General features: G+C 40.2%; 1 protein-coding gene across 1 annotated transcript in view; it reads right to left on the minus strand.

Moving 5' to 3' along the window:
• The window catches only part of DNAH2 (dynein axonemal heavy chain 2), a 456831-nt gene that overhangs the window by 376639 nt on the left and 66205 nt on the right, over window positions 1–13987 (minus strand). The window contains exon 8 of the mRNA XM_053719507.1: window positions 10768–10855. Within this exon, the coding sequence (XP_053575482.1) occupies window positions 10768–10855 (88 nt within the window). The remainder of the gene's footprint in view (window positions 1–10767; window positions 10856–13987) is intronic.

The following is a 13987-nucleotide window of genomic DNA, read 5'->3' on the forward strand; positions in this document are numbered from 1 at the left end:
ACTTGCGCATTGGTCAACATAATTCAGACATCAAGAGAGTGATGTATTCAATTATGTAGCGCTATCTTGCACATGCGCATCTCGGCTAATGGCCGCCATCTTCCAACCTGTGTTGTCAGCCCTGATTGGAAAACGCTAAAAGCTACCAACGGAGTGGGTTTGGAAAGGGTTAAAAATTCAGAGACACTTTGCTGCAAAACTGTAAGTATTGGAAACAGATAGGGCTTGTAAAGGTCTTTATTTTTGTACGTTTTTCGCATTTGAATACAGTTTTTTTGTGACTTCAGTGTCCCTTTAAGTTCCAGCAGTACAAGGAAAAATGAGAATAAACAAAATAAAGAAAATAAGCTCCAAGGCTTAAATTTTTATCTCTAGATAATCGAGGGACTCATCACCCCAGACCTAGAAGCTTCCATCGGAAGACTCCAACCATCACAATCATCAAAGTCGATGTAACCAAAAACAACCCAAGTTACTAAACTTCTTCCTAAAAAGAGTTTGCACAAGAACCCCAAGCTCTAAAACAAAAATGATCCGAAATGGATTAGAAATGAAAATAGGTAAACGAACAAAAAGGGACGTCAAAAGGGTGTGCAAACTAAAACAAACAGGTCCTGCCTGTTATACAACACAACCCTCCATAGAGCTCGGGCCTGAGATTCTATAACTTTATACATATACGATAAAGAAGAGGATCCAACCCTCTCCACTCGTCTAATCAAGATCGTCATCTGATTTAGAGGACTGAGATCCAACTGACGGATTAGGACTGGGAACGTCTAACATCGCCAAAACCTCTCTCAGAAGTTAACGCAGACATGCCATTCTAAATCTAAATTCTAAAACCTCCTCAGTCGGAGGAGTTAAATCAGGCGACTCCAACCGCGGAGGTTCTACCTCTGAAGCCTCAGAGGCAACCACATCCCCAGATGACTGATCAGGCACAATCGTTATTTTACACGACGGCCCATGGGTAGGAGAGCATGGATTAACCCTTCGCTTGCACGTAGCAGAAAGAGGCAAACTCGCTAAAGCCATAGAGATGGCCATGCGAAAACGCACAGTAACCTCCGGTGGAAAAAAGTCTCCCTCAGACGAAGGATTAATGGTACTTAGGGGAACTGCATGTGTAGGACAAGATTCTAGGGAATGCACATCACGGGACGAGGAATCCTCAAAGGTAGACGGCTCAGTGGTCTCTAACATCTCAACATTGTTTGAAGAGAACACCCTATTGCGGCATACGGAACATAATTGAGCGGACTGATCTACCCGGGCCTCCTCACAACATACGCAGGTATCAAAATCTGTATCAGAGGAATCCTCTAGAATATCAGAATCCTCCATAATTCCAATTAAAATTTTTAGCCAAAAAAACAACTGGCACCTTAAACCCCCAATGGCTTTGGCACTCACCACCTCCTATGACCCAGACAGGTAGAGACATTAACTCTTCTCCGCAGCCCCTCGGTCAGGAATCGGAAAACAAGACGTGACTTCTCCCAGTCACATGGTGCCTCATGCAGGACCGGCCCATCTAAGGAAAAGCATGCCACCTTAATAAAACTGTGCAGCTCTATAACCTGTATGTTTCGTATTAGCCTAAGAGCCCAAAATGTCTTCTACACCACGCAGTCAAAATCACATAACAAACATAAATAAAAACTACAGGGAGTGCAGAATTATTAGGCAAATGAGTATTTTGACCACATCATCCTCTTTATGCATGTTGTCTTACTCCAAGCTGTATAGGCTCGAAAGCCTACTACCAATTAAGCATATTAGGTGATGTGCATCTCTGTAATGAGAAGGGGTGTGGTCTAATGACATCAACACCCTATATCAGGTGTGCATAATTATTAGGCAACTTCCTTTCCTTTGGCAAAATGGGTCAAAAGAAGGACTTGACAGGCTCAGAAAAGTCAAAAATAGTGAGATATCTTGCAGAGGGATGCAGCACTCTTAAAATTGCAAAGCTTCTGAAGCGTGATCATCGAACAATCAAGCGTTTCATTCAAAATAGTCAACAGGGTCGCAAGAAGCGTGTGGAAAAACCAAGGCGCAAAATAACTGGCCATGAACTGAGAAAAGTCAAGCGTGCAGCTGCCAAGATGCCACTTGCCACCAGTTTGGCCATATTTCAGAGCTGCAACATCACTGGAGTGCCCAAAAGCACAAGGTGTGCAATACTCAGAGACATGGCCAAGGTAAGAAAGGCTGAAAGACGACCACCACTGAACAAGACACACAAGCTGAAACGTCAAGACTGGGCCAAGAAATATCTCAAGACTGATTTTTCTAAGGCTTTATGGACTGATGAAATGAGAGTGAGTCTTGATGGGCCAGATGGATGGGCCCGTGGCTGGATTGGTAAAGGGCAGAGAGCTCCAGTCCGACTCAGACGCCAGCAAGGTGGAGGTGGAGTACTGGTTTGGGCTGGTATCATCAAAGATGAGCTTGTGGGGCCTTTTCGGGTTGAGGATGGAGTCAAGCTCAACTCCCAGTCCTACTGCCAGTTTCTGGAAGACACCTTCTTCAAGCAGTGGTACAGGAAGAAGTCTGCATCCTTCAAGAAAAACATGATTTTCATGCAGGACAATGCTCCATCACACGCGTCCAAGTAATCCACAGGGTGGCTGGCAAGAAAGGGTATAAAAGAAGAAAATCTAATGACATGGCCTCCTTGTTCACCTGATCTGAACCCCATTGAGAACCTGTGGTCCATCATCAAATGTGAGATTTACAAGGAGGGAAAACAGTACACCTCTCTGAACAGTGTCTGGGAGGCTGTGGTTGCTGCTGCACGCAATGTTGATGGTGAACAGATCAAAACACTGACAGAATCCATGGATGGCAGGCTTTTGAGTGTCCTTGCAAAGAAAGGTGGCTATATTGGTCACTGATTTGTTTTTGTTTTGTTTTTGAATGTCAGAAATGTATATTTGTGAATGTTGAGATGTTATATTGGTTTCACTGGTAAAAATAAATAATTGAAATGGGTATATATTTGTTTTTTGTTAAGTTGCCTAATAATTATGCACAGTAATAGTCACCTGCACACACAGATATCCCCCTAAAATAGCTATAACTAAAAACAAACTAAAAACTACTTCCAAAACTATTCAGCTTTGATATTAATGAGTTTTTTGGGTTCATTGAGAACATGGTTGTTGTTCAATAATAAAATTAATCCTCAAAAATACAACTTGCCTAATAATTCTGCACTCCCTGTAGACCCCATTGTTCAATAATCCCCTAAGGAGATATTAACCCTTGATTCCATAAAGATAAAGGAGTCCCACTGAGACCCTGTCTTCTATCGTTAACATGTTTGTAAAAAATGAAACGATCTTACCGGAATCCATTCTGTGGAAAAGCAACACGGTTCTTCAAGTTTGACAGATAGTAGCAGCGCCTCTGACATGGACTTGAGTGAAGAAAGCAGGCAGCGAAACTTGTCAATGCTGATTGCTTATAGGAGCTGTTAATATGAGTCTGGATGGTTTGTCAGAAATACTCTCCCTGCATCTCCAAACTAACTTTCATCAATGCTCTGACTGAGAGGCTAACAAGACTACTTAAAACTCCAGTTTCATCCCGAAGGGCAGATACCCTTCCTAAGGAACTACTCTGAAAAACTTCTGACACTTCTCTGCCAACCTACTGTGACGAAAGGCAAAGAATGACTGGGGAATGAGGGAAGTGGGGGAGGTATTTAAGCCTTTAGCTGGGGTGTCTTTGCCTCCTCCTGGTGGCCAGGTTCTGTATTCCCACAAGTAATAAATGCAGCTGTGGACTTTCCCTGTATTTAGGAGGAAATAATTGTGAGTCAACTGGGATTCAAAAGTAAAGTCTGAATAATGTTTAAAAAAATATTTCATAGCCTCTAAACCCTTGTCATGAAACATCATTCAGACTTTACACACACAGTTTAGGCACCCTGACAATTTCCATGATTTTCATTTATAAATAATTGGGTGTTTGGATCAGCAATGTCATTTTGATCTATCAAATAACTGAAGGACACAGTAATATTTCAGTAGTGAAATGAGGTTTATTGGATTAACAGAAAATGTGCAATATGCATCAAAATGAAATTAGACAGGTGCATAAATTTGGGCACCCCAAAAGAAATATTGCATCAATATTTCGTAGAACCTCCTTTAGCAGAAATAAAAGCCTCTAGATGCTTCCTATAGCCTGTAATGAGTGTCTGGATTCTGGATGAAGTTATTTTGTACCATTCCTCCTTGCAAAACATCTCCAGTTCAGTTAGGTTTGATGGTTGCCAAACATGGACAGCCTGCTTCAAATCACCCCACAGATTTTCAATGATATTCAGGTCTGGGGACTGGGATGGCCATTCCAGAACATTGTACTTGTTCCTCTGCATAAATGCCAGAGTAGCTTTTGAGCAGTGTTTTGGGTCATTGTCCGGCGTAACTTCAACTTTGTGACAGATTCCTCAAACATTATTCTCAAGTATCTACTGATATTGAGTGGAATCCATGCGACCCTCAACTTTAACAAGATTCCCAGTACCGGCACTGGTCACACAGCCTCACAGCATGATGGAACATCCAATAAATTTTACAGTGGCTAGCAAGTGTTTGTCTTGAAACGCTGTGTTATTTTGCCACATGCATAACGTCCCTTATTATGACCAAATAACTCAATGTTTGTTTCATCAGTTCACAGCACCTTCTTCCAAAATGAAGCTGGATTGTCCAAACCTCAAGCGACTCTGTTTGTGGCGTGTGTGCAGAAAAGGCTTTGGGAAGTAGTTATCAAGCCGTCAACCTCAAATACGCTGGAATTCCGCAGCGTATTTGTGGCGAGGCTGATTTGCCTTAGTTATCAAAGGCTAGAGACCGGCAAAAGTAGAATTTTGTGACGTAAGCTTCGATCCGCCGGACTCAGTCCGACACAGATCGATTCTTACGTCACTCCAGATGTTCCGCACAGAAGTGCGGCACTATCTGACTATTTTTGCTAGTTATCAAAAAACTAGCAGGTACGCTCGGCACTTTTCCGGCCCAGCGTACCTGGTTTTCAATCCGCCGCCCTGGAGGCGGCGGATCCCATAGGAATCAATGGGAGTCTGACCATAGCGAAAGTACAAGTTCGCTGCTGCCAGACATCCCATTGATTTCTATGGGAGCTGTCTACACCTAACACCCTAACATGTACCCCGAGTCTAAACACCCCTAATCTGTCCCCCCCTACACCACCACAACTAAATAAATGTATTACCCCCTAAACCGCCGCTCCCGGTGCCCACCGCAAGCTACATTATACATATTAACCCCTAAACCGACGCTCCCTGACCCGCCGCAACTATAATAAATGTATTAACCCCTAAACCGCCGCTCCCAGACCCCGCCGCCACCTACATGATACCTATTAACCCCTATCCTGCCCCCCCTATACCGCCGCCCTGTATAATAAAGTTATTAACCCCTATCCTGCCGATCCCGGACCTCGCCACAACTAAATAAATAGTTTAACCCCTAAACCGCTGCTCCCGGACCCCGCCGCAACCTATATTAAACTTATTAACCCCTAATCTGCCCCCCCCTACACCTATAATACATTTATTAACCCCTATCCTGCCCCCCCTACACCGCCGCCACTGTAATAAAATTATTAATCCCTAAACCTAAGTCTAACCCTAACCCTAACACCCCCCTAACTTAAATATTAATTAAATAAATCTAAATATTATTAACTAAATTATTCCTATTTAAAACTAAATACTTACCTTTAAAATAAACCCTAAGATAGCTACAATATAAATAATAATTATATTGTAGCTATCTTAGGATTTATTTTTATTTTACAGGCAAATTTAAATTTATTTTAACTAGGTACAATAGCTATTAAATAGTTATTAACTATTTAATAGCTTACCTAGCTAAAATAAACTGAAATTTACCTGTAAAATAAATCCTAACCTAAGTTACAATTACACCTAACACTACACTATCATTAAATAAATTAATCCTATTTAAAACTAAATACTTACCTGTAAAATAAACCCTAAGATAGCTATTACATTGTAGCTATTTTAGGATTTATATTTATTTTACAGGTAACTTTGTATTTATTTTAGCTAGTTAGAATAGTTATTAAATAGTTATTAACTATTTAATAACTACCTAGCTAAAAGAAATACAAAATTACCTGTAAAATAAATCCTAACCTAAGTTACAATTAAACCTAACACTACACTATCATTAAATAAATTAACTACAAATAACTACAATTAAATACAATTACATAAACTAACTAAAGTACAAAAAATAAAAAAAGCTAAGTTACAAAAAATAAAAAAAATAAGTTACAAACATTTAAAAAATATTACAACAATTTTAAGCTAATTACACCTAATCTAAGCCCCCTAATAAAATAACAAAGCCCCCCAAAATAAAAAAATTCCCTACCCTATTCTACATTAAAAAAGTTCAAAGCTCTTTTACCTTACCAGCCCTTAAAAGGGCCTTTTGCGGGGCATGCCCCAAAGAAAACTGCTCTTTTACCTGTAAAAGAAAAATACAACCCCCCCAACATTAAAACCCACCACCCACATACCCCTAATCTAACCCAAACCCCCCTTAAATAAACCTAACACTACCCCCCTGAAGATCATCCTACCTTGAGTTGTCTTCAGCCAGCCGACCCACCGATGGAACCGAAGAGGAGATCCGGAGCGGCAGAAGTGATCCTCCAAGGGGCGCTGAAGAAGTCTTCCATCCAATGAAGTCCTCATCCAGGCGGCGCTGAAGAAGTCTTCCATCCGGGCGATGTCATCTTCCAAGTGGCGCTGAAGAAGTCTTCCATCCAGGCGATGTCATCTTCCAAGCGGGGTCTTCAATCTTCTTTCTTCAGGATCCATCTTCATCCCGCCGACGCGGGACATCCTTCTTTTCCGACGGACTACCGACGAATGAAGGCTCCTTTAAGGGACGTCATCCAAGATGGCGTCCCTTCAATTCCGATTGGCTGATAGAACAGCCAATAGAATGCGAGCTCAATCTGATTGGCTGATTGGATCAGCCAATCAGATTGAACTTCAATCTGATTGACTGATTCAATCAGCCAATCAGATTTTTCCTACCTTAATTCCGATTGGCTGATAGAATCCTATCAGCCAATCGGAATTGAAGGGATGCCATCTTGGATGACGTCCCTTAAAGGAGCCTTCATTCGTCTGTAGTCCGTCGGGAATGAAGGATGTTCCGCGTCGGCGGGATGAAGATGGATCCTGAAGAAAGAAGATTGAAGACCCCGCTTGGAAGATGACATCGCCCGGATGGAAGACTTCTTCAGCGCCACTTGGAAGATGACATCGCCCGGATGGAAGACTTCTTCAGCGCCGCCTGGATGATGACTTCATCGGATGGAAGACTTCTTCAGCGCCCCTTGGAGGATCACTTCTGCCGCTCCGGATCTCCTCTTCGGTTCCATCGGTGGGTCGGCTGGCTGAAGACAACTCAAGGTAGGATGATCTTCAGGGGGGTAGTGTTAGGTTTATTTAAGGGGGGTTTGGGTTAGGTTAGGGGTATGTGGGTGGTGGGTTTTAATGTTGGGGGGGTTGTATTTTTCTTTTACAGGCAAAAGAGCAGTTTTCTTTGGGGCATACCCCGCAAAAGGCCCTTTTAAGGGCTGGTAAGGTAAAAGAGCTTTGAACTTTTTTAATATAGACTAGGGTAGGGAATTTTTTTATTTTGGGGGGCTTTGTTATTTTATTAGGGGGCTTAGATTAGGTGTAATTAGCTTAAAATTGTTGTAATATTTTTTAAATGTTTGTAACTTATTTTTTTATTTTTTGTAACTTAGCTTTTTTTATTTTTTGTACTTTAGTTAGTTTATGTAATTGTATTTAATTGTAGTTATTTGTAGTTAATTTATTTAATTAATGTAATGATAGTGTAGTGTTAGGTTTAATTGTAACTTAGGTTAGGATTTATTTTACAGGTAATTTTGTATTTCTTTTAGCTAGGTAGTTATTAAATAGTTAATAACTATTTAATAACTATTCTAACTAGCTAAAATAAATACAAAGTTACCTGTAAAATAAATATAAATCCTAAAATAGCTACAATGTAATTATTAATTATATTGTAGCTATCTTAGGGTTTATTTTACAGGTATTTAGTTTTAAATAGGAATAATTTATTAAAGTATAGTGTAGTGTTAGGTGTAATTGTAACTTAGGTTAGGATTTATTTTACAGGTAAATTTCTCTTTATTTTAGCTAGGTAAGCTATTAAATAGTTAATAACTATTTAATAGCTATTGTACCTAGTTAAAATAAATTGAAATTTACCTGTAAAATAAAAATAAATCCTAAGATAGCTACAATATAATTATTATTTATATTGCTGCTATATTAGGGTTTATTTTAAAGGTAAGTATTTAGTTTTAAATAGGATTAACTTAGTTAATAAGAGAAATATTATTTAGATTTATTTAATTAATATTTAAGTTAGGGGGTTTTAGGGTTAGTGTTAGACTTAGGTTTAGGGGTTAATAAATTTATTACAGTGGCGGCGGTGTAGTGGGGAGCAGGATAGGGGTTAATAAATGTATTATAGGTGGCGACGGTGTAGGGGGGGCAGATTAGGGGTTAATAAGTTTAATATAGGTTGCGGCGGGGTCCGGGAGCGCGGTTTAGGGGTTAAACTATTTAGTTGCGGCGAGGTGCGGGATCAGCAGGATAGGGGTTAATAACTTTATTATAGGTTGCGGCGGTATGGGGGGGCAAGATAGGGGTTACTAGGTATAATGTAGGTTGCGGCGGTGTCCGGGAGTGGCGGTTTAGGGGTTAATACATTTATAAGAGTTGTGGCGGGGTCTAGGAGCGGCGGTTTAGGGGTTAATAACTTTATTGAGTTGCGGGGGGCTCCGGTATAGGGGGTAGAACAGTGTAGTTTAGTGTGGGTGCTTAGTGACAGGGGTATCAATAAAGCTGTCAAAAAGCCGAAGAGCAGCGAGATCGGATGAGTGATAACTCTCACAGTCCGCTGCTCATCGCCCCGTACTTGGTGCGCGGCTTTTTGACAGATTTATTGATAACTTAGGCGAAATTTTTCAGGTCCGCGGCGGCGATGGTAGGCGAGCTTAGGCGGGCGTATTGAACCGGCGAAGGCAGGAAAGTTGACACTTTGATAACTAGGCCTCTTTTTCCGCATCACTCTCCCATATGCTGAATTGTTGAACAATGCACAGTGACACCATCTGCAGCAAGATGATGTTGTAGGTCTTTGGAGGTGCTCTGTGGGCTGTTTTTGACCATTCTCACCCTCCTTTGCCTCTCCAATATTTTACTTCTGGCCTTAACACGAACTGTGCCTGTGGTGTTCCATTTCCTCACTATGTTCCTCACAGTGGACACTGAAAGTTTAAATCTCTGCGATAGTTTTTTGTAGCCTTCCCCTAAACCATAATGTTGAACAATCTTTGTTTTCAGGTCATTTGAGAGTTGTTTTGAGGCCCCCATGTTGCCACTCTTCAGAGGAGAGTCAAAGAGAACAAAACCTTGCAATTGGCCACCTTAAATAGCTTTTCTCATGATTGGATGCACCTGTCTATGAAGTTCAAGGCTTAATGGGCTCACCAAACCAATTGTGTGTTCCAATTAATCAGTGCTAGGTAGTTACAGATATTTAAATCAACAAAATAACAAGGGTGCCCAAATTTATGCACCTGACTAATTTTGTTTTGATGCATATTGCCCATTTTCTGTTAATCCAATAAACCTCATTTCACTACTGAAATATTACTGTGTCCTTCAGTTATTTGATAGAACAAAATGACTTATTTACAATTATTTATAAATGAAAATCATGGAAATTGCCAGGGGTGCCTAAACTTTTGCATACGACTGTATATATATATATATATATATTCATTTTGCCTTGACTATGAATTGCTAATTCTCTTGTAAAAACTACTAAGTTGCTTAAAGCCCAGTGTATGTTTAAACTTTAATATTACGCCTAATACAAATCAAATCATCCTGTTTTCAGGGCACCGTACCTTACAATCGCTGTTATTTTCATATACATAGGTTTTTCTTTTCAGAGTAATGTTTTGAGTATATTGAATAAAACTCGCCAAATTTTAAGTTGCAAGAAAAAAACAGTAAGATGTGTGGGGTGAAAATGTTTACAGAATGACCCTGGGACTTGAGAGTCAATTTCATATTTGCCCGTGGAATGCCCATGCTCAGCCCATTTTACAAAAAAAAAAAACAGCAATAGCACTTTGTTAGAATTCTTTTTAAAGAATCTCACCAGTCCAGAGACCTTTACAAAATCGCGCCCTCAGACACAGCATACAATTTTTCTAAATGTTCCAATTTACTTCCATTATAAAATTTGCTTTATTCCCATGGAATATTTTAGTTGCAGAGATACCTAGGTTGGTGTCTGGAGCATTACATGGCAGGAACCAGTGCTGCCATCTAGTGTTTTTGCAAATGGATAACATTTTTGCAAAACTGTTGCCATATAGTGCTCTAGACGTGCAGACTCTTGATCTTACATCCTAGCTTTTTAACAAAACATACCAAAAGAACAAAGAAAATTTGATAATAGAAGTAAATTAGATAGATTAGAAAACTACAGAAAAACTAAAGAGAAGCACATTTACCAGATCAATTAGTTAACATTGCAGCTTAGTTTTGCACCAGCAATGTAATCTCAGCCACAGTCTGCCTTACCGCGCCTTCAAGGCCTACATGTAAAATAAATAAATACGTACCTCCATTAGATCTTTACACCGTTGTATAAAGGCATCAACCTGAGCAAAAATACTGGTTTGGTCCAAGACCCATCCTATCTTGGAACATCTAGCATAAGAGAAAGAAAGAATGAATATCTTATTAATGTAAAAAAATGACCTTGTATTACTTAACAAAATATAAATATACAGTATATTATTTCAAACAAGTGCATGATGAGAAAATACTAACTAATGCAAAGTTCAAAGTATGATATCAGGAGATAAAACATGGAACATAATGTTACGAAATAACCCAAAAGTTGTGACCAAATGACAGATGCTCAACTACAAACTACTAAAAATAATTTGTTTTCTACTATGCAGAATGAAATGGATATAATCAGAATCGGTTTTAATGGGCCTTTATTCGAGTCATCTTTTACAGCTTGAGAATTGTAAAATACAATAAGGCTCCTCCATTCCAATCTATCAGAAATGCTTTATGAAAACACTGTATGATAGATCAAGTGATATTCTTCATTTTGCAAAACCATTTCAATTAAAGTTTGAATTAGTAAATCAATCAAATTATGTATATGACACAAAAGGAAAATTAGGGTTAAACACGCAAAAAACATAAATTATGCTTACCTGATAATTTAATTTCCATCGAGGGGAGGAGAGTCCACGGTTTCATTCATTACTGTTGGGAATTAAGAACCTGGCCACCAGGAGGAGGCAAAGACACCACAGCCAAAGGCTTAAATACCTCCCCCAATTCCCTCATCCCCCAGTCAGTCTGCCGAGGGAACAAGGAACAATAGGAGAAATATCAGGGTATAAATGGTGCCAGAAGAGTAATTAAATTTAGGTCCGCCCATCGGAGATACAGGCGGGAGCCGTGGACTCTCTTCCCCTCGATGGAAATTAAATTATCAGGTAAGCATAATTTATGTTTTCCATCTAAAGGGGAGAAGAATCCACGGCTTCATTCATTACTGTTGGGAACATATACCCAAGCTCTAGAGGACACTTAATGAAACCAGGAGGGTAAATAGGCGGACCCTAATCTGAGGGCACCACAGCCTGCAAAACCTTTCTCCCAAAAACAGCTTCCGCAGAAGCAAAAACGTCAAATTTGTAAAACTTTGTAAAAGTGTGTAAAGGAGGACCAGGTAGCCGCCTTACAAATTTGCTCCATAGAGGCCTCATTCTTGAAGGCCCAAGAAGAAGCCAAAGCTCTAGTTGAATGAGCCATGATCCTCTGAGGAGGCTTATGTCCCGCTGTCTCATAGGCCAAGCGAATCAAGCTCCTCAACCAAAAGGACAAAGAAGTAAAAGAGGCTTTCTGCCCCTTGCGCTTCCCTGAATACACCACAAAAAGAGATGTAGACTGTCTGAAATCCTTCGTAGCCTGAAGATAGAACTTCAGGGCACAAACCCCATCCAGATTATGAAGTAACCTTTCCTTAGAAGAAGAAGGGTTAGGACACAAAGAAGGAACCACTATTTCCTGTTTGATGTTACAGTTAGACACCAGCTTGGGAAGAAACCCCAAACTAGTGCGAAGCACAGCCTTATTCGCATGAAAAACTAGATAAGGGGGCTCACGTTGCAAGGCAGCCAGTTCAGATACTCTGTGTGCCGATGCAATGGCCAACAGGAAGAGAACCTTCCAGGACAGAATCTTAATGTCAATGGAATGCATAGGCTCAAACGGAACCCTCTGCAAAACCCTAAGGACCAAGTTTAAGCTCCATGGGGGAGCATACTGTCTAAAGACAGGCCTGATTCTAGACAGAGCCTGAACAAAAGATTGGATGTCAGGGAGCTCAGTGAGTCTCCTATGCAAAAAGACTGATAATGCAGAAATCAAACCATCTTGGAGAAAGGACAGAATCCTGGATACCTTCATCTTATGCCAAGGATATCCATGCTTCTCACACCAGGACAAGTAAGTCCTCCACACCTTATGGTAGATTCGACAAAGGACTGGCTTCCTTGCCTGAATTAGAGTATCAATCACACTTTCAGAAAAGCCTCTCTTGGCCAAGACTTGGCGTTTAATCTTAACGCAGTCAGCCTCAGAGAATCGAGATTATATATATTTTTTAAAATATTTTTATTGAGGTCACAAGAAAAGATATACAAGGTTACATTTGCAAGACATTATTGGGTGAGTTTCAGCAAGTTTTAATAGTATGTGTGTGTGTGCATGAGTACTAGTCCAGTCGGACTTACATTGTTTTCTCCAATAAAGTTATTTTGTATAAATGGGTATGTTTGTGATATTTTATAATATCTTGCCTTTCTATCTGTTAGTCTGATCACACTTAAATTAGTGGGTTTCAAGTATTTAACGGGCCCTGCAACCTGTAGTCTTTTCTTTGTGTTGCAAGTCTCCTTGCATCCTTTTGTACATTTTGATGTGTATTACTGCTTTAGGTTCTGGAATTTAAGGGTTAAGAGTAATAATAAATAATTTTGATTTATCCCTTGAATTTTGATTTATAAACCCATTTGACTTTCCCTCATCTTCTCTGCCTCAAATTATTGGGTGTGTCTATTCACATTACACAGTAAGCAGAACATCCTAAATTAAATGACTTACATTTATATACCTGTCGGCTAGACCTCATGGGACGTCTAGCTTCCATAATGAGACCTCATCATTTTGTATTTTTCTTTATACAATAGCATATGTAATACCATTGTTTAACATCAGAATATATCAGCGCAGAGGTACCTTAAATCAGCACATACTGCGATATGCTGTGTACGTTACAGTTGTAAGGGGAAAGACCTGAGAGAGAAAGAAAGAACAGATTGAAAAAGAATATGGGGGAAGGCCAATAGGCACTATCAGACTGCGGCCAGCACATTTTGTGGAAGTGTGTCCCAAATGGACCAAATGTTGGAGTGTAGGTCTATGAGGCCTCTATTTATGTATACTGCTTCTTCCATTGATCGCACAGTATAGAGTATCTCTACAACTTTCCTCACCTGGGGCGCGTGAGGCTGCTTCCAGTGCCTGGCAATAGCGAGCTTGGTAGCCATCAGCAAGTACACAAAGAGGTGTTTTAGTGGTTTGGGGAGTTTGGGTATGTTAAGGTGGAGTAAATAAGTCTCTGGGCCCCTATCTGTCGGGAGGGCAAGGAGTCCGCCTAAGGCAAGAACTCTAGTCCAAAGTTTCTGGATTTCAGGGCAGCCCCACCATATATGTAAGTCATCCCCTTTTTGGTTGCACCCTCTCCAGCAC

This window comes from Bombina bombina, chromosome 6, assembly GCF_027579735.1.
Source record: "Bombina bombina isolate aBomBom1 chromosome 6, aBomBom1.pri, whole genome shotgun sequence".
In the NCBI taxonomy this organism is placed as follows: Eukaryota; Metazoa; Chordata; class Amphibia; order Anura; family Bombinatoridae; genus Bombina; species Bombina bombina.